Here is a 20989-nt window from a genome sequence, read left to right as displayed (position 1 = left end):
GACATAGCTTTTGTTTTGTTTATTTTTTTGCCATGTGACATTTAAAGCATGCTTTTTATGAAAATATCAATGGATAGGCCAGAACTGATGGAGTTCTGCCGAATTTGGATCAATGCAAATGAGAACACTTTGTCCCATTGTGTCTCCCATATATTCCATCTCTCTGGTGGCCCACTTCTCTAAATACCACTGGTGAGTAGAATGTAGCTGTTCCTAAAGGACTGTAGCCTCATGCTGATACAGATTAATAAATCTTTGTATGCCTCAAACTCAGACCCTTGGCTCCTTGTGATTGGTGTCTGTCCCGTTTGGTTCCTTCTCATATTCATTTTTGCAGCTGTTAGAGGCAATTTCTGCATGGTGGAATTTTAAATTAGAGTGTAACTCATTTGGGGTGACAAAAACTTGGGAGTTTTTTTTGCTTATGAATAACAGCATGAGAGAACTGGCGGAAAAACTCCTGATGACATATTGGAAGTATTGACTTGGTATGGAATACACTTAAAATACAGGCTTCCCAAAATACGAGGTCCTGTAATAACTTTCTTTCCTTTGTGTTATTCTTGAAGGAATGCCTTGACATCCCAGTGCATTCCATGTGATTGTTCCAGTTTAATGCCACAATAGCTGGAAACCTCCCTTAATAATCTTCAGTTTTTGCTTTTTACAGGACTTAATGAATATACTTATTGCCCAGTGCAGAGAACACAGCCTTTAAAGCAATTTCAAATAGAAATTTTAAAAGATTTACGACAGTCCACTGAAGACTAGACTTAACATTCAGTTAATAACTAGGGGCAATGACAGAATTCTGTCTTAAAGGGTAAAAGTACTGTTTTTTAGAAGTGCTTAATTTTTACAGCCCACAGAATAATTGAGCCCATCTGCCTGATGAGGGTGATTTGGAATTACAGGAATTTTGTATTGAAATGTTCACATTTTTTGTAGTTTGGTATGAAATCAGTGTTGTGAGGCTTTTACCTGCCTAAGTCTGCTGCAGGCTTCCCGAATAAATAAGAACTGCTCTATGATGTAGCTTTAGTGGAAAACTTATGCTGAAATTCTGTATTAAATGGTTCTTGTAGGCAAAGTATTTTCCCATCTGTTTAGTTGCATGTTGCATGTTTGAAATTGTAATGCAGGTCTGAAAATGTTGGGTTTGGTAAATACACACAGAAATCCAACAAGGCAAAAAAATGCTTACTGAATTTACACCAATTTCTAAGGTGCTTTCTTAGAAATCTTAAGAATATGCTATCCATACTGTTGGTGTAGGCGTATCCAGCAGTGTTCCCTTTCCCAAAAGCAAACCCTCCTTCAGAACATGAAATATTAGTGATAGATTGGCATCTCTGTAAAGAGTGTGTCTGAATCAAGGATTAGAGAAAAGCCTTGGGTCGTTCATTAAAAATTAAATATTAGAGTTTTTGGTTTAACATAGAAAGTAGTGCATTTTCAAAAGCACACTTGGTGAAGTTATGAAAATAAGGTGGTATTTCTGAGGGGATGAGACTACTTAGGTCATAATTTGCACTAATTAAGAAACCTGAAGAGCACTGGCTCCAGCAGCAGCACTGGGCTTTGGCCACTGAGCTCACCATAAACTCCAAGCGGTCTCATTGTGTGTCATATTTGGTGCATGTTCAGCATTTGTGGTACATCTGATCACTGAAGGGTAAACCAGTGAGTTTTTGTGTGGGCTGGAGATTGCTTCCTGTTCAGTCAGAACTACCACAGTTATTCCTGGTTTTGGTCACTGATCCAAGCACTCATGGATTCACACCCCTGTCCTGGGGTTTAATGTGTCTTTAAAAAACAAGTTTGCTTGGTTGTTTTTTTCCTTCAATTTTCTTGTATTTGTATAGTCCAATGAATAAAAAATAATGTCCAAAATAAATGCATTTGACTTCGACTTAACTCCTTATTTTCCTTCAATTCACTTTTCAGTTGTGGTCCAAGGCCATATCCATTAAAGTTAATGGGAATTTTTTCTGTCAACTCAAGGATTTGATTCTTCCAAAATTTTTATCAGGGCTTGGTTATGGTTATTGCTTTCACTCGGAAAACTCTGAATATGCTAAATCTCAAGTATCTTACACAGAACATTATTTTTTTTCTGGAGAGCCTGTTTTCTTACTGGCTTTTCAACTTACTGATGGGAATAAACCATTCTTGGGACATTGGCAAAAAGTCACAAAACCATGCTCAGTCCAGGATTCCACTGAGGAGTTGTTTCTTGGGAAGTCCCAGTTCCTTGAACAATGTGCAGTGCCCAGTGTTTGGTGCTCTGCGATACCTGGGAGCTCGAACTGACAGCTTGATCCGAGGAGCCGGTGCTGCTGTTGGATGTGCTGCCTCAGCTTTGGCTGTTTATTCCGTTACAGCTCTGTATGGAAGTGTCAGGGTGGCAGCTACTGCTCGTGTGGTGTATCTTCCTCCCCGCCTCTGGAAGTGCCATGTTTGGATCTCTGGATGGACCTCTTTTACGCTGTGTCTTTTTTCTCTCCTAACATGGCAAACCAGCAAGGCAGAGAATGCAGAGGGACAGCCCTGACCGCCCCATGCTTGTGATTTGGGAGCCAAATCCTGTAAACACACTGATTGATTTTCAGCAAGTCCTGAGTAACTGCTGAAAGAACAACGCAGCTTTGCTGTCTCTGTGCTCAGTCTTTCAATAAAAAAGGTCTGCTGTATCTCCTGTTGTGACTGGTGCTGTAGTTTCCACTGATTTTACAAGAGCTTTAGGTGAAATACGTGATTGTTCTGATGTGTTTTAATAAAAGGAATCACATGTCTTTCAAGCCTTTAGAAGAGGAAAATAGGGGCTTTCAGCATGTTATCACTACAAGTTCATGTAAAAGAATAATCCTCCATGGTGTTTCTTGTAACTTTGGGAATTTTTACTGCAGCAGTCCATGTAGTAAAAGTTATTCAGAAAGTGCATATGAACATGAGAAAGGGAATCTGTGTAATTTGGCCCAATTTGTTCACTCCCCGAAGGCTGAATGAACAACTCAAAGCTAGTTTGAAAAAGTTCCAGTCTGCTAATTTAGCTGTAATGCTTTGGATGTCTTTCTTCATGTTTTAGAGTTAAGGATGCCTCATTGGGTTCCTGAAATCAGTACTACAGCCATACAGCAAACAGCAGCTTTCAGTAAAGGATAGAGCACAGGCTGTAAAACTGAGAAGGAGATGAATCCCAAGGAAGTTTTTCCCTCCTACACTTGCACATGGCAAGGAGCTGTTGCTAATGGTAGAGGTGAAAGTAAATTTGAGAACCCTCTGATAAAAAATAAAATGTCAGTGTATCTGAAATTTTTGACACCTTCAGAGGGGTAATACCACTTCATTCGAGGAATCAACTACCACATGTGCTTAAAGATCTACCAAATCTTCAACAAGCTCAAGGGGCGATAAGTAATTTTATTGAAGGACTGGCAGTTGTTTTATCCTTATAGAAAGACATTTCTCCTGGGAATATATTAGTAGAATTATGAAATGAACAGTGAAACAAATATTAGACAAAAAGCATCAGATCTGAAGAATTTAGAAATACTGAAAAAGTAATAGCTTAGGTTTGTGTTAAAAAAAAAAATCAACAAAAACCAACCCCCCAAACTATTAGTAAGTTGCAAGTGTTTTTGAATGGGGAGTTTAGGTGCTATTTTTAACTGAAAAAGTAACTTAAAGCTCTCCGATGTCACCCTGTGCAATGTAGAAGTATGCAGGAAAGTAAAGGTGGGTGAATGCCTTCAATTGTGAATATCTCACGTGAAGGAGCAGACTGTGGAAGTTTATGCTGTTTTTTTGGGATACAGGAAGCAGAGTTATGGTCCAGGCAGAGTCCAACTGCAGAAAAGTAATCTGTGTGTTGCTCTTTCAGGTTTGAGTATGAGCACAGTTGAAGAAGAGTCTGACACAGTGACAGTAGAAACCGTGAACTCTGTGACTTTGACTCAGGACACCGAAGGGAACCTTATACTTCACTGCCCTCAAAATGGTATAGAATTGTATTGCATAGTATTTTTTTAATTTTCTTTTGATTGATCTGACGATCATACTCCCCTGCCCCCAGATTCTACCAGCTACTGGGGTTACTATGCTGCAGTTGAGGCTTATGGTACTACAATTTGTTCTGTTTCAGTTTAAAGAAGAATTAAGTGTGGACTTAGGTCTGAATCCCAAAATTGTCTCTAAGTGCTCAACAGGGATATAGCTGCTCCGGTTTATTTCAGTGGAAACACATCCCTAGAACCAAGCATGTACCCAAATTTGTGTAATAAGTGACTGGTGTTACTGTGACAGACTGTGGATGGAATTTACAAAGAAAATCTCACAGAAAATGTGTGTTGAGGAAAGCATGTGAACTGTATCTGCCCGTAACTTAGACCGAGTTCCTGGGCAGCAATAAAGCTCCGAACCACCCTGTCATATTTGCTTCTACTTTTTGTTTTTGGCCCACTTTGTTAGAACTCTGTGCAAAGCTGCACTTAGTTACCAGGAAGTAACCTGCATATGTTTCTGCTGTTAGAAGCTGATGAAGTAGACTCTGAAGACAGCACTGAACCTCCACACAAGAGGCTTTGCTTATCAGAGGATGATCAAAGCCTGGATGATTCCGCTCCGTGCATTTCCGTTGTTGCAGTTCCAAGTAAGTTCTTTTGTGTGCTCTTGCAGCAAAGATATCTGTTGGTAAAAAGTGGACTCTTTGAATCGCATTAGAATATTTTGCATGGGTTTTTTTCTTTTCAAATTGTATTAATAGACTTGGGTGTCATCTTTATCTCTGATACCCTTGGATGGTTTGCAGTGTTTGGTATTTGTACAGAACTGGCAAAATAGACTTGCCTTACAGATGGAGACCTGGAGGCACAGGTGCATTGAATAAGCTGAAGGATAAGTGAATGAACAGCAAACTAGATGCTCTCCTCCTGCAAAGAGAGATTAGCTTATTTTAATGATCAAACAGTATTGTTAGCATTTCAGTGCTAAGTAATATTGAGGTGTATGGTCCTTTTAAGGTAGACACTGTTGTAAAGAAGGTAGGGTGAATACTGAATTAATCTAAGGAAGATTATTGAATATTAGGTGAACTTAATCTCCCAGGGGGAGGCAAAACCAGATCTAGGTAAAATACCGATTTGCAATACCTAGAGTGGCTGTTTATTTGGTGGAACTTAATAGAAATTCCTTAGAAGTGAAGGCAGCATCATGTTGAAATTGAAGGAGAACTGGGAAAAAAGAGTGCAGCCAAAAGATTTGAATTTTATCCTTTAGTAATTGGAAAATACCAGAGGTAGGGTTGGAAAGGAAATATTAATACAGTTCCAAATGTTTGCATCATATCAAACACCTTTTGTTTATATGTTCCACGTTAGGTCTTAGTTGTAGTCAAATGTAAAACTGAAGGTTTCAAAACCCATATTTAAATTTTATGAAGGGGAGCAGCTGATAATCATTTTAATTATTTTACTGTGTCAACAAATAAATACTGAATAAGGCTCTCTCAGAATTTTCAGTTCAAAGGTAGCAATTTATAAAACTGGTAGCATAAAAAATGTTTCCATGGTAAAGCGTGCAACTAACTTACCCGTTCTGAAGTTTCAGAAAATGATCAGAGCTTTGAGGTGACCATGACTGCTACCACTGAGGTAGCTGAAGATGAGATTAATGAGGGAACTGTTACACAGATTCAGGTACAGTAAAACTTCGAAATTTTATCTCCTCGATACATGTTTTTATTTAAATTGAAAAGAAAAGATAAATACCAGAAAGGCTTTTTAAATTAACAAAACTATTTTAATATGAAACTAGTGTATTTATGCATGGATCTGGTTTATAAAATGCTGTTCTATAAAAGTGTAATTGAATCATTTTATGTATGAGAGAGGTTATTTGTAGTGTATCTTACTGCACAAAGAGCAATATAGCAAACAGTAGAAGAGGTGACCGTCCACTGGTAGTCACTTAGTCTGTGGTGATCTGCATAGAAGACAAATTAATCTGATATTTCTGTCATTTGTTGATTATAAGTTAAACTGTATAACAGGCCTTAATAGGCTTTGTCTAGCAATTACATGCAGTTCTCATTGTGGGTGTGTACCGTGTTTCAGAGTTCTACATTGGAGGTGCTGGGCATAGTCCTCTTCCCACCAAAGCCAGTGAGACTCCTATTTACATTAAACAGGAAAAAGAATGTTACCTAAACAATTCTCAGAGCATCCCTATGATAAGGTGCTGAATCTTACTCAGGTGTTTCAGGAAAGGTGAATGTACTTTCAGTGTCGTGTTTAAAAAGGCACTTTTTGAACAGTCAACAAGGTGACTTGGTGTGCTGATTCCATTTTCCTTCAAGTTATGCCTCCATGTTAATTGCAACGTGATATAAAAAATGGAAGATATTTACTGGGTAATTTCATATTGATCTTTTTAAGATTCTTCAGAATGATCAGCTGGATGAAATCTCCCCAATGGGCAATGAAGAAGTGTCAGCTGTTAGTCAAGCCTGGTTCACAACCAAAGAGGATAAGGATTCTCTAACCAATAAAGGTAGGAGATATCAAATGCAGTTCTCCTATCCTGTGAAAAGCTAAGCTATTCCAAATGTCTCAGAACATTTTGCAAGTTGCATAAAGGAATCTCTGGTCTGGCTTTTTGGAAATGGGCTGTGCCTACAGTGGTGGCAGTGACTGCAGTGCCATGGGAGGGAAGAACTGTAGGTACTGAGTGTTGGCCCAGATGGGGCAGACACTTGTGTTTGCCTGGTCAGGAGGTGGGAAGCTGCAGCAGAGAGGAGTACACCAGGAAAAAAACCACAATCTATCCTCGGGGTAGTGCATCTTCCTCCAGGCAGGGCTTCTTAGTCTGGCTGCTGTGATGCATATTGAACAGTTTCTGGGATGGAGGTGCTTCTGAGAGGATGGCTCATGCAGACCAGGACCTACTGAAATAATCACTGCCACTCCTAAACTTCTACCCCGTTGGCATTCCTCCCTTTCAGAATGAAGCTGTGCAATCATGTATTAGTTGCTGAACTTGAGAGCTTGTATTTTTTCTTTCTCCCCCAGGGTAAGTGCCTTTCTGAACCTGGAGAAACAACTTAATGTCAAATGAAGATGTGTTGTCTCTCTAGTTTCCTGTCTCTCTACTATTTTTCTTGTTCTGACCTTTCCTATTTGTAGAAGAAAAATAATATTTTTTCAGTCAGTTCAAAGCAATTCCCTTTTTTGTTAGAAACCTTTAGGAAAAAATGTAATGCTTTTCTTTCACAGGAGCAAATGATCTCTTACCCAGTGAGTTTTAGTCCAGTGAGCTGAGTGTACTTCTGAGTCAGTGAAAAACTGGCCTGAGTGTTGGATATGAAAAATTCAGAGCAAAGGAGCTGAGCAGCTCTGTCAGTGACCGCTTGCTGATCCCATGTGTGCACCAACAGTTGTTTCTAAAAGATAATAAGTAATTTCTTCCTGTTTTCTCTGTCCCTCTAATTCATTAAAGGGCTTCAAAGCTATTCAGTGTATTCATAAACCTACTGTATTTGTAGCTGTCTCCCAGACATATCAACTGACTGTAAATCATAGTGATAACAAGGGGCATTTACAGCTGCAAATGGATGAGGGCACTGAGATTCCAATTAAGAGATTAATAATTTGAGGAAGACATTTCTAGTAAAATATGCCAGGAAAAATATTTGAGAACCAGTACTAGCTGAACCTTTTTTGTGATCTCTGTGATTTGTCACAGAGATCAGCAGTGGAGGAATGCCATTATGTGCCTTCTTTTACAATAGCTCAGAATTTGGCGTGTGTTGCCCGAGCTCATAATTTTATAGCAGTTTCCACCTGATGATGCTTTATTTCCAGACCTGTGGGCAGGTTATGATAATCCTGACACCGAATATGCAAACAAGGGAAGTGCAAAATATACGTCCTTTCCTAAAGTAGTTCGGCATTAAAGGTTATTCCGTATAAAGAGTAGCAGTGTCCCATTAAGTCAGGTCAGAGGTTTGGATAGAGGTATGAACCACAGCAACAGTAATAGATTATTGCCCTGTCTCTGTCATTTTGGAAGAAGAGATTGAATCCACTGGGTACACAGAAAGAGTTTTCTCTCACGAGTTCCAGTGGAATTGGTAATAATGCCTGTACTTTTCATTATAATTGGATTTGAGTAAACACTCTCTTTCATGTGTTCTGCCTCTCAGCTCTGGTAATTAGCAGGCTGAGAAGGAAGTACCCTGATTTTTCTGAGCAGAGGTGGGCAGGTAGCCAGCACACACCAGTATGTAAACTGGGTCACACTGGCATAATCTAAATTAAAAGTATGGTATGACCATAAGGGGAAAAAAGGATAATCTGTGTATTTTATAGTAGGAATGTTTTATTGATAGACCTAATTTTTGAAATTTTCTCTCTGAATAAAGTTGGTTGGGTTTGCCTTTAAAGCTCAGCTGACATTGTAGTTACTAAGGACTTAGACAGAGAGGAACATTGTGTTTATTTCTATTTGTTTCACTTTTATTCAGGGAACTAAAACTCTCACCACGAGTTTTTATCTTGACTGTGTCCCCTGAGCATTACTCTCAGTGCAAAAAAAAAGGAGAGAAGTGGGGACCAGCTTGTCAAAATACACTAAGCAGAGCATTTACCTCTATGAAAAACATTCACAGTAGGTGGCACTACTCACATGTTGGGGAGTGTTAAGGCATAGAAGAGAAGCCTACGTTGTTGCCAATTCCTCAAGTAATATTATGAGTCACGTTTTTAGTTCCAGCTTCTGGAATCATTTTGAGAGCGTGGAAACTTCAGCTGTCAGTTTAAAGACAAATTTTCTAGTTGCGGCTGAAGAGAAACTCTGAAAATATGACTTGACAGCACATAGAGGAATTTATGTTCTGCTTTTAAAATATGGATGTTTTTGAAGAGAAGTCTGACTCACATTATTTAAACATTAGTTGATGGTTGCTGTCAGTTATGAAATAACATCTGTTTAAAATTCTGGTTAGCTTTTTAGTAGCTAAAATTAATCTTTTCTTTGTTAATTGCAGTGTGAGGGTCGTGTGTCAGATACTTCTGTTCTTGCTGTTTTTCTGGCTTTCACTTCGGTAATTGCTTTGCCGTTTCTATTTTCAGGCCATAAGTGGAAGCAAGGGATGTGGTCAAAGGAAGAAATCGACATTTTGATGAGTAACATTGAGCGTTATTTAAAGGTATGTTTAGAGCATGTTACCTGCTCCTTGGTGTGGTGATGCAGTTCCTGCTAGAAGCCAGCTTGCTTTAGGGCTTCCCAGAACATACATAAGTGATTCTGACTGGTTTGTTGGAGAAATGGTCATTGCCCGTTTGAAATACGTAAGAAAATTGTATCCATACACAGGATTTAAGTCTGCTTTTAATTTTTATACTGAATATTGCCCATTTTGAGCATCCTGACATGACATTTTACAGGGCTAAATGTCCTTAAATATATATTGGTTATTCATGAAACCTTTGATGAAGATGGAGGAAAAAAATTGCACTAGCAGTAGAGATAATTTTCCTTACAGAGCATGGAATACAACTTCCAGAGTTCCTTGATCCTATATCCCTGTTTGTTTATTACAGTAACAGGATGGCTGTGTCTGCTTTCTTCCCCTTAATGTGTTGGTGTCAGAGTTCAGTGTAAATGGGCTTGCAGTTAACACACTGATGGTGATAATTGCCCATAAGTCGTATTTGTGGTAGACTTGCAGCTGAGGATATTTGAGCTGAGCTCTTACAACAGAGAATTTATAGCCTGGTTATTACACTTTCACCATCCTTCACTTGTGGTTAAGAAAAAAAAAAAAAAAAAAGCCCTGAACTTAATGTTCATCCCACAGAATTAGTTGTAGAAAGTGTTTCTGCCCACACATGTATTAGAATTTCTGCCACAAAATCATTCATAGGTAATACTGTGTTTTATACCCAGTGAAGCTTTTTGAAGCTAGCTAAATAACTTTTCTGAGTTACTGGTAAATCATTTGATTCAGTCTTTTCCCACTTACTTGCTTTCTTGTACTGCTTTGAATAGTTTAAATAGAGTGATTCTTAGTTTAGGCTGAAGTTAAACTAAGAAGTTACAGTTAAGCATTCCTTTCATACTTCATTCCAGTGCTTTTGACTGTATTTACTTTGAGTTTCCATCAAAACAAGAATAATAGTTTAATTAAAAGAAATTGCTTTCAGATAAGTAATATCTAAAATTACGTAATAAATTGATATAACACTGTTTGACAACCTTCTCCTGTATGACCCCAGGCTAATTCCACCACAGTACATTTTCCATGATGTTCTATTCAACGGTTCAATTTTTGATCTTAAAATATTAGATTTTTTTCTTAAATGTGGATGGAAGTTAGAGCTTCTGTGTCTACCTGGACTTTAGTGTGAAAAGAACCCAAAACAACAAAACCTAGTGTTCAGGGTTTTGTATTTGAGGGAGCTAACCCATAAATACTCAGTTTTACTTTTGGACTGTAGTATTTGTAATACACAAAAAGTTGCATAATGGCTTCAATTCTTAAGTGTTCTGCTTTTTGATTTCCAGGAGACTTTTATCTAAGGTGTTTTGTTTGTGGTTTGTTTTTGTTTTTTTTGTTTTTTTAAATGCTTTGTTCTAGGCCCGTGGAATAAAAGATGCCACTGAAATTATATTTGAAATGTCAAAAGATGAAAGAAAAGATTTCTACAGGACAATAGCTTGGGGTCTGAATCGGCCTCTCTTTGCTGTCTATAGAAGAGTTCTTCGCATGTATGATGACAGAAACCATGTTGGAAAGTATGAAAACCTCTAATGCTGCATGGTTTTATTGGTATGAGTAGGGTCATGTATTTATGTTTGACATGTTCTGTGTGAGACAGAAGGTTGTAGCCAAACAAATCTTCCTGATCATGTCACCTCTGCTGAATTCCAGTAAAATAACCTTGACAATAGTTGTGTTAAATTGGTGCTATTCACAACTTTAAAAAAACAAAGGTTCGTAGCAGATTCTGATATGATTAGAGGATTGGACACAAGCATGGGTCTGCTGAGATGTAACTTTTTCCTAGAGCTTTGACCTGGAGGTAATTGATCTCCACCGTGTGCCCTTCTGTAAAGCAGTGGTCTGGTGCCATCCATCCAGAAAGGATGTTGGATTTTAGTTTTTGAAGGTAGTTGAAAATTAAAAGTACCTTCTCAGTGCTGATTTTCTTTTTGGTTTTTTGTTTGTTTTTATTTTTTTTATGCAAAGCCAGCTCTATGGGGATTGTGAATTGGGACAGGAAGGAAGAAATAGTTTTTTATTTGAGAGACTAATACGCAAAATTTTAATTCTGTTCTTAGTAACTGAGGACCAAGAACAAGGAATTTTCCTGACAAATGAGAGGAGTGTTAGACCAGATAACGTTAGAAATGCACTGATGTGGAAAATGGCATTTGTTCCTCACGTTCTTTCAAAGCATTCAGTCAGATTGCTTCTTACTGCTGAAATTCCTTTATCTCTTGTAACTGAATGTGTACTGTGTGGTTAGTAAAATAAAAGTAATTATGCTGTATGCTTTCTGTTTAAAATAATGTATTTTTATTTACCTGTTGCCTAGGTATACTCCTGAGGAAATTGAAAAGCTTAAAGAGTAAGTCTTATGAACAAGCTCACTCTTCTGTGTTTGTATTTAGTAGCTTGAGCAGTTTTTACGGGTTTCTTTATATGAAATCACTGAAAAGTTACAAGTAAATTTGACTGCTCCAGCACTATCCAAAAATAGTGGTCATTATCTGAAGAGAAATTAAACTATATTGGATTTTTTAAAAATTTTTTTCTAATGTGTATTCAGGACAACAATATGCAACAAAGTTCTAAAGCAAAGCTTCTGTTGTAACTAGGAATGTTTCAGATTTTTACAAGAACAGTCAATCTTTGTGGTCATGTTTGTGAGAAACAGAAATTCCATTTCTTTAGGAAATCTGAGCAAAGGTTATTTCTAAAGAAAGTGGCAGGTCAAGAATAGGACCTCCCCTATGAAGTATTACAGAAATACATAAATTATCAGTACAGCTCAAAGAACCTTATTTTGAACATAAACCTAATAGATCAAGGAGGTGGGGCTGCAGACTCTGTCCCTTCCTGCAGATTTCCAGGGTTGAGCAGTTTGAAGAAACTGTTGGATTGAAGGAGGGAAGGGAGTTCATTTCATTGCATTGATGGATATGCTGGGATCAGTTTAGCTGGTTTGCCTTGTTCATAAGGAGCCTGTGGTTCCAGATGTGTCAGAACCTGTCAAGGCACAACATTTTAAGCAACTTGCTCTAATGTGGGAGAGGAAAATAATTATTAAAATTATGAATGTGATTATGCAGTGTTTTGCTTTATTCAAGTTGTAGGATGCCTGGGTTTTCATTTAGATTTTTCAAGTGCTCTCTATACCACCTAAAAATCTTTGAGGAACTTGTAACAGAATGGAAGGTGGCTGTTTGTCTCAACCTTTATATTGCGTCTAACAGTCATTCACCCCCACAATGTTCCTACAAGACAGTTGGATGTTTTAAGCATTGAATAAAGGAGTATCCTGTGGTTTAGCTGGCCCAAAAGGCTTCTAGAAACACAAAGAAAAAATAGCAGTGATGATAGAAAAATACTGAAGTATCAAAGTGTCTTTAAGCCTGTGAACTGCACATTCACCCTGTTTTTATTAGATAGGATTTGATATTTTGGTAATTTCCCAACTGGATATAGTACTAATGTGAGCATGTTTCTCTTTAGACTGAGAGTAAAGCACGGTAACGATTGGGCCACAATAGGAGCTGCCCTGGGGAGAAGTGCCTCCTCTGTAAAAGATCGTTGCAGACTGATGAAGGATACCTGCAACACAGGTGAGGTAAATGCTGGTGTCAGAAATGGATGTTCTGGTTAAAATTCTGTCACCTTTTGTCATCACTGTTTTCAGAGGGGTGTAACTCTGAACTGAGGAACTCACTGTGTGAAATCTGGGGTCAGATTAGAATGCATTTGGTGTAAGTTTCTCCAGTTTCACTTCTTAAAGATCAGAATACTCAGTTTATTTTTGCAGTCCGTTATCCATTATATGTTTATTCCACTGGAGCATATTTTATTGAAGTGGATTAAAAACCCTCCCCTTGTGTTTGCTGTTTATAAACATATACTGTATATCAGTGTCACTTAAGAGACAGATGCACTTCAGAAGTATTGTTTATTTTGTAATGTATATATTTAAATGGCAGGAAAATTTGTTCATCTGGAAGACGAAGAGAAAGAAATTTGGCAGCAGAACAATGAAACTGTGCATTTGTTAATCAAGAATGGAAACAATATAAATTGTTAGTAATTAAGAACAGTTAGGTTTTCTGCACAAGTCAATAGTTGCATCTGGAATGAGGTGTTAGGCACAGAAGATAAATGTCTGTTGGCGTGCTGCAGATCAAAACAGAATATCTGCTGTTAGTTAAGTTGGAGAGCTTCTCTCTCTTTCAGGAAAGTGGACAGAGAAAGAAGAAAAAAGGCTGGCAGAAGTAGTGCATGAGCTGACGAGCACAGAGCCAGGTGACATTGTCACACAAGGTGTATCCTGGGCTGCTGTGGCAGAGCGGGTCGGGACGCGCTCCGAGAAGCAATGCCGCTCAAAGTGGCTCAACTATCTCAACTGGAAACAAAGTGGGGGCACTGAGTGGACCAAGGAAGATGAAATAAATCTGATCATGAGGTTTGTTATTTTAGTTACTTTTAAAGGCTTGTAATACATGTTGCTGGCAGGATTCCATTGGGGTCCATTTTGCTGGTTTCTTAGACACTGAAAACTCTAGAACCCTCCAAAAATCACTGCTGTGTTTACAGTTCCCAGAGATTTATTATTGAACATACTTTTTGTTTTTTGTTTTTTTAGTGAATGTTAGTGTTCGTGAAAGGTGTCAGATTGAAAACCCTGGAGACTGAAGTCTTCTTTATTCCACAGAAAAGGTACAGCACAGGCAGCAACCATGCAAGCTTCCCACACGTGGCCCCACCGATGCGCTTTAACCCTTAACTGGAGGGTAGCTCAGTCTCCCTGCCCGTTCAGTCCTTGGCCTCTCTGCTGAGATGACCAACAAGGGTCAAGTGTGGTGGTGGTTTCTGTGATGTGGACGTCTTGTCTACGAAGAGCTAAACTGAGACTGCAAATTAATTTCATGTAGGCCACCAGACACTGATTGGGTGTCAGCATCTCTGACTACATTTGAACTGGCAGCCTTGTAGTCACTTTGGAAATCTTTCGCTCTCTCCAGTCCTCCTCCCATTTTGAATGCCTTTAACTCAGGCTTTTTAGCCAGTGGATATTTATGGTTGGGTGGGAATAAAAAGCCAAGACACTCAGGGAATCTAAGGATTACTTACAAAGCAATATTCACGAATTTACTGAAGCTGTTTGACATGAACTCAAAATGAGGACCCTGATTCCACATTTCAGAATGTGCTAGTTATAAATCTTAATATTTCTGTTTTGGTCTGTCCAGATATCTCTAAACTCATCCTGCAGGGTTGGTTCTCGTAGTTTTTTCCATTTTTACTTTTTTTTTCTTTAGCTAGCAAAGAGTGTTCAGTGCTATTGCTTCGTTTGTGAAGAGAACTTTACTTAACTTCCACAAAAATATTTCCCCCGCTCACTATTCACCTCTCTTTCATATGCTTCATGTACAGATGAGCTGGAGGCAATCCAGAAATATTTTTGGTATTCAAACAGATTCTGGTAGAGAAGACTGTCCCTTACCTGGAGAGCCTGATGGGATTGATTTATGAGGAACTGTTTAATGCTGTAGTTACCTTCATCTACTTTGGCTAAGAAGCATCTGAGAGAAGGCAAAAATTTTTGTTAAGGATGGATGGTTGTTATTTAGGAGAAAACAGAAGTAAATAACATGAAATTAATTAAGTGAAAGTTCAGAGTGAATCTCAGGAAGTGTTTCCCGCCTTGTTGATGTGTTTGGGGAATGGTTGTTTCAAAAAGAAAAGATGCAAGTTACCACCACTTGGAATGCTTCACGATAATCCGACCTAAGTCCTAATGTATAAGCAAATAAGGAGAATAATCCTGCATGGCAAGGAGATGGACTGGATCATCTAGCAGGTCTAGTCCATCTTCTGTTGTTTATGATTCTGCTTGACCTCTGGCAGCGTGGAGCCTTGGAAGCCTGTGTCAATTCATGAGCTCTGGTGGGCTGGTCACTAGCATGTCATTCTGCGCTGTTACGTGTGACACGGCCGGAGATGTGCAACACCCCTGCCGGTCTGGAGGGCAGTTTCTAACAGGTAAATGTTTTCTGTATCCTGCCAGGATAGCGGAACTTGAAGTTTCTGATGAAAATGACATCAACTGGGATTTACTTGCTGAGGGATGGAGTAGTGTCCGCTCACCACAATGGCTTCGGAGTAAATGGTGGACCATTAAAAGACAGATTGCAAACCACAAAGACGTTTCATTCCCTGGTAATGTACCGCTTGCACACTTCTCTGAGAGCTCCTTTCACAAATGTCAAAGGAATAAGGCTGCATTTTGTTGTCTGCTTACAGCATTGCTGGCCAAAGAGCACATTGCTCCTTTGCTGGAAGTTACTGGCCCCTTGGATCTGCTGGCTGAATTGCTCCTACAAGCAATCCTAAAGTGTTTCAGTCGAAACAAGCCAAGCTGATGTATACAACTAAACAGATTTTGCCATCTCCCCTCACTTGGGCTAAAGTGAAGGCATGTGTATAAGCAGCTCAGCTGGCAGATCTCAGATGATGCTGATCTTTGGTATGGAGGGCAGTGACCTCTTCAAGTGGAAGAGGATATGTATCTGCAGCCTAACTGTGGCCTCAGGTTAGATGTGTTACCTTTACCATGTTAAAATGTAATCTGTGTCAGGTGCTGAGCCTTATCTGTAGACAGAAGGTGGATCTACTATATGCAATGAGGAGGAGGGGAGAAATCACAAGTATAAAGCTCCCTAAATACATCTCATAGTATTTTCTCATTCTTGGTTAGAGAAACTAGTGTCTGAGCCAAAGGGTGTTTCAATCTCTGTGACCTTCAGTCCTCCTCTTCTCTGACTTGGGGAGAGCAAAAAAAAAAAAATCAGAGAGATTAGTCATGGCCTGGTTAATGAAAGGTGTAATTTAATGGACACTTCTGTGGTTGTCAGTGTGATTCTATATTAGTCATGGCTGGAGGCTGCAGTTGGGAGAGGAGCACTATTCTGCTTACCACACATTAATAGGCAGTTGTTGCATCAGACAGTTCATAATGTAAGAGTATCACTGAATCAACAGGCCCCTCTCTCTTTCCCCTGATAAAATGTCTTGATAACAAAAGTGGGAGATGTTTAAGGGCTTTGCTGTACTGAGTGCTAGAAAAGCTGAGGCCTCAGGTTTTGTAACCTGCTATTGTAACCTGTATCAGCTGCTTCCTTCCTGGAGCAATGGGCCTCTTCATGCACAAGTGAAGAATTGTAATACAGTCACTGTGAGAGTAATTTTTTCATGCTCCCTATTTCAGTGACACTTCCGTCAAGCTCTTGAACAAATCCCCTTCACGTTTTGTGAGATTGGAGGGTTTATTTCTGGAAGCAGCACTGCACAACTAGTGATACTGCCACTTGATTGTAGTTTACACTTGTATGTGTTTTTAGAGAGTTACGAAATTTTATAAGCTTTTCTTCCCCCCACCCCCAGCATCCTAAAATGCCTAGGTTCCATGACAAAATCAAGGTCACTGCAGTAGTTGACTATACATGTGGTTTATGTGTGTGCTAAACTTCTAGGTTTTGTATGTCTATAAATTAAGTTCCCCATTCAGAAGGATTTTGGTTGCTTTTTTCATCTTGCATAAATCTCACGTGCAGCATTTCGAATGTGCTTCTTCAACGTGCTTTAGCATGAGTATTTTTTCTCTCAGTGCTGATAAAGGGTCTTAAACAACTCCATGAGAACCAGAAAAACAATCCAGGGCACCAGCTCTCAGAGAACAAATCTGGAAGTGGATTACCAAACACTAACTCCAGCTCGGGGGTTCAGCACGTGCAGATTCGCGTGGCTCGCTTGGAGGAGAACACGGGCAGTGCCCCAAGCCCCATGGCAGCTTTGCAGATTCCAGTCCAGATTACCCATGTCTGTAAGTACCTGGAACGAACAACTATCTATCTTTTAACGAAACCTGAAGCTTTCTTATGTTTAGATGCTGAAGGAGGAATGGGCATGTCTTAAAAAACTAGCAGTTCTGCTTTGGTCTTGTCATAACTTCAGGTGAAGCATTTCTGGGTTCCATTTACCTGTTTCTGACTTTGTTAGGCAAACATAGATATTGCTGTGATAGTAATTCCAAGAAGCTACAATTGGAGCACCTGGACATGTGTGTTGTAGGTGTCTGTCTGTGTGTATGCACACAGGAGTTTGCCACATAGCCTGTTCTTTGAAAAGCCTTCAGTACACAAGCCTCGTAATGAAGATGCAGTATATATATTTATTGCTTAAGTTTCCTCTGGTGGCTCTTGTGCAGAACAATGAATATCATGTACAAGGACTCCTTTTGTAAATTACATATACTGCTGTCCCTCGGTTCTGATGAAGGACGCTGAAGAGAAGGTGTATAATGTTTTTTCTAGTCCTGCTCTTCATTATGCAGTTATTTCTAGGCACAAACACTCTGGAAAGTGTTAGTTGCCAAGTCACACTGACATTCAGCCAATGTTCTGCTCTAACGACTATGTGTTTTCTTCTTAAGCTGGTGCTTCTCTTAAGGATGAACTTTGCTCATTATCAAACTCTTATTACCGAGTCTACTTTGATTGTAGTTTTTATTGCTTGATTTTGTAACTGATTTTATTAACTCCAGTCACCCCATATGCAGACTGCGGTCTCCACCATATACTGTTTAGCACTATTCATGTTTGTAAATTTTATTAGGAAAATTTAGTGCTTTGGTCTTGCTGATTACCAAGTTAGTTGATCAGACTGTGACTAAATAGGCATTTGGTAAACAATTTTCTGTTTATTATTTCATTAGGTTAGCCTATCTTTATTTACTTATTAAGTGCTATCTTCATCTTCTGTGGTTTATTTTTTAATCAGAACGACACACAACACCTAGCCAAGAACTTTTTATCTGTCATAATATGTCAGGAGTCTCAGACTTTGAACAAAGCTTGGTCAAAGCTATTGGGTTTTGATGAGCAGGCAAGATGGGCTGGTATTCTGTAACCTTTAGTCCTTTCTGAATTGAATCCTGTAGCAGTTATTTTGTGACTTTGCTTTCCCTGTCTGCCTAACAATCCTTTTTCCCCATTTTAGTCTGCTTTTATGAAGAATTTCTGGTTGTGTAATCAAAGTGACTTTTGTGCTGTGTCTTTCCCTATCCCATGAGAGCTGAACATATTGGCCACTTTCAGCTGCATTTGATAGAAGGTGCAAGGTTTCAAAGGGGCAATTGCTGCAGGTTTTGTGAACACAGCTGGCTGGGTGGCTGAAGGGCCACAGCTCTGCTACTGGATACCAGGAAACCTGCAGCAGGAAATGTTGAACCTGTAACAATAAAAGCTTCAAAACTGGAATTTTTATCTTAAGAGATCAAAATTACTCTAATTTACAGCCACAGAGTCTGAGATGGCTAAGTTTCCAGTGCTTGGATCACTGTTGTAATCTTGTAGGTCTTTTCCCCTTCTGGTATTTAGGAAATTACTAGATAATTCCAGGCAAAGGATTAATTTGCCTTGAGCTTCCTGGAACTTGTGATTTTTTTAAGAGTAAATAGAAATTGTAATTATGGCTATAAACTTTTGGGTACAAGTTGTTTGGACCTGGTGATCTTGAAATACCTGATGCATCAACAGTTTTCAGTGCTTCCCTTCATTACTTTTAGATTTAGCGGAGATAATTTCATAAATAATTACACAAAAAACTTACAGCATTTATACACTGCAGTCAAATATCTTGGGAAGCATCTGATGTTTTATCAGTGATGAGCACACTGTGGAGGGCAGAAGAGATTAAAAATACAAAAAAAAAAAAAAAAGAGGTCTGTGGGAAACACAACGATATTAAACCTGGCACCTGTTTAAAACAAGCAATACATGATCCAGGGGGTATCATTACACCAAAGGGTATTGTTACATTAGAACCTCCTACAAACCTCATTGCAAAAAGTAATTAGATCGTGTCAAACAAACTTTATTTGTCTGCTTTTATCTCTGTGCCCTAAACTCATATTTGACTTTCCCCTGCTCTTCTGGACTGTAGAATGCTCTCCTTAAATAGTATTGTGTCTTTGGTACCAATTAGAGAACTTTGTCATTAGGATTGCAGCCAGTTTTCTTTTTCCTCTTAGTGGAATTAACAGTACCCTGCCATGTAGTAATTATAGTATGTTATGCTCTCTGCAGGGCTGAACATTCTGGTTTACATACTTTCTCTTTCTTTTTTTTAATTTCCTTTTGCAGCCTCAACTGATTCCCCTGCTGCTACTGTTGACTCCGAGACAATAACACTAAACAGTGGAACACTACAGACCTTTGAGATTCTTCCAGTAAGTAACAGAGAACTGGTATTTGTTACTGTGGTTTTTTTTCTTTTAAGCCCAGCTGCTTCTTAGACTACAGAACTGGGGATTTCAATAACAAAAGTTTTCAAGTGGAAAGAGGAAGTTAAGAGCTCTGAAACTTATTTCTGAAAGTGTAATCCATTAGGGCTGTGGAAAAACCTGTGAATTACAGTTAAATGCTTTAAATCTGTCTTAATACCTTAGTGCTATGAAGCTTTCCTTTGTGCTTGGGTTTTTCCTCATTGTTGTAATCTGACATAAGGGAGCCAGAGAAAGCTCTCAGCAAGTAGAGATTGTCTCATTTCCATTGTCCTGTAGTTTATAGCACAGTTTCTCTTTCATCTCAATATAAAAGTAAGTTGAATTCGTTCCTTTCTTACTTGCTGTTGTACAGCATAATACAGACCTGCTGGGCTCTCGCCCTTAATACTTGTCTTGGTAGCCTAAGGCTGTAGATAGAGGTTTCTGCTTCTTGAGCACAATACAGGAGTCAGTGCAGAAGGGATTGGATTGGATTTGTGTGTTTGTTTTCCAGGGAGTTGCGTTTAGGCTGGTTCATGTGAATCAGCTTGCTCCCAGTGTGGCCTGGGCAGTGAGTTTGGGCATTAAACTTGTGTTGTCTTTGTAGTCTTTCCATCTGCAGCCGACTGGAACACCAGGAACCTACTTACTGCAGACAAGCTCAAGCCAAGGCCTTCCTTTGACACTGACAACCAGTCCCACCATGACCCTGACGGCCGCGGCCGCTCCGGCCTCGCCGGAGCAGATCATAGTCCACGCCTTATCGGTGTGTGCTCTGAGCACTGAACGCTGGGGCTTGGGCTCTGGGGGAGGGGAGCATCTGTAACACATGGTAAATTTGCAAAGCGGGTCTTAAGTCATAACAGTGTCACTTTGCTTGAAATCCTGAGGACTGAGAATTTGGGGGTTTTTTGTATTGTTTTTAGAAAGCAACTTGGAAGTTCCTGGCTGAACAGGATGTCTCCATACAGTGGCTTGGCCCCCAGCAAAAGCAAATCCGACGGTTTCCTGATGTTTTCATTTACTCTCACAAATAGTTATTGGTTCAAAAAAGTTGTATAGTAGTGACAGGTGTTGCTTTTTATTAGAGCGAGGGAAGGGCAAACAAACGAGATTAAATCACAAAAGTGATACAAAATTCAGGGCAAGAAACCTCGGACCTTTTGAATCTAAAGCTGTGCTCACCTGAATAGTTGCAACTTTATATTATGTATTTGCTTTAGAGGTGACACCAAATTCAGTCCACAGAGACATCATATAGGGCCAGGAAAGGTCAACACATGATCTGGGCTGACACATTGTATATATAAAACTCTAAATTACACTTAGCAATTTGAATCTTTTTGTTTGCGTTTGCTGAAAGATTTGAAGATAGTTACAGGAAAGTCTCTGATGGTTTTTTTTTTTGTTTT

At 39.1% G+C, this 20989-nt stretch overlaps 1 protein-coding gene across 1 annotated transcript in view; it reads left to right on the top strand.

The window, feature by feature from the left end:
• Positions 1–20989, top strand: part of DMTF1 (cyclin D binding myb like transcription factor 1) — a 31628-nt gene that overhangs the window by 2718 nt on the left and 7921 nt on the right. Inside the window, exons 2-14 of the mRNA XM_027903084.1 lie at positions 3884–4000; positions 4532–4651; positions 5602–5696; positions 6435–6549; positions 9129–9205; positions 10637–10794; positions 11598–11630; positions 12758–12867; positions 13487–13715; positions 15321–15472; positions 16920–17135; positions 19456–19541; positions 20185–20343. Coding sequence (XP_027758885.1) covers positions 3892–4000; positions 4532–4651; positions 5602–5696; positions 6435–6549; positions 9129–9205; positions 10637–10794; positions 11598–11630; positions 12758–12867; positions 13487–13715; positions 15321–15472; positions 16920–17135; positions 19456–19541; positions 20185–20343 — 1659 coding nt within the window. The 5' untranslated portion in view covers positions 3884–3891. The remainder of the gene's footprint in view (positions 1–3883; positions 4001–4531; positions 4652–5601; positions 5697–6434; positions 6550–9128; positions 9206–10636; positions 10795–11597; positions 11631–12757; positions 12868–13486; positions 13716–15320; positions 15473–16919; positions 17136–19455; positions 19542–20184; positions 20344–20989) is intronic.

Source organism: Empidonax traillii, unplaced genomic scaffold (genome assembly GCF_003031625.1).
Source record: "Empidonax traillii isolate 1590-97213 ecotype Southwest subspecies unplaced genomic scaffold, ASM303162v1 scaffold931:size327931, whole genome shotgun sequence".
NCBI lineage: Eukaryota > Metazoa > Chordata > Aves > Passeriformes > Tyrannidae > Empidonax > Empidonax traillii.
Note: the sequence above shows the minus strand (reverse complement) of the source record. Positions and strands in the feature narration are given on the sequence as shown.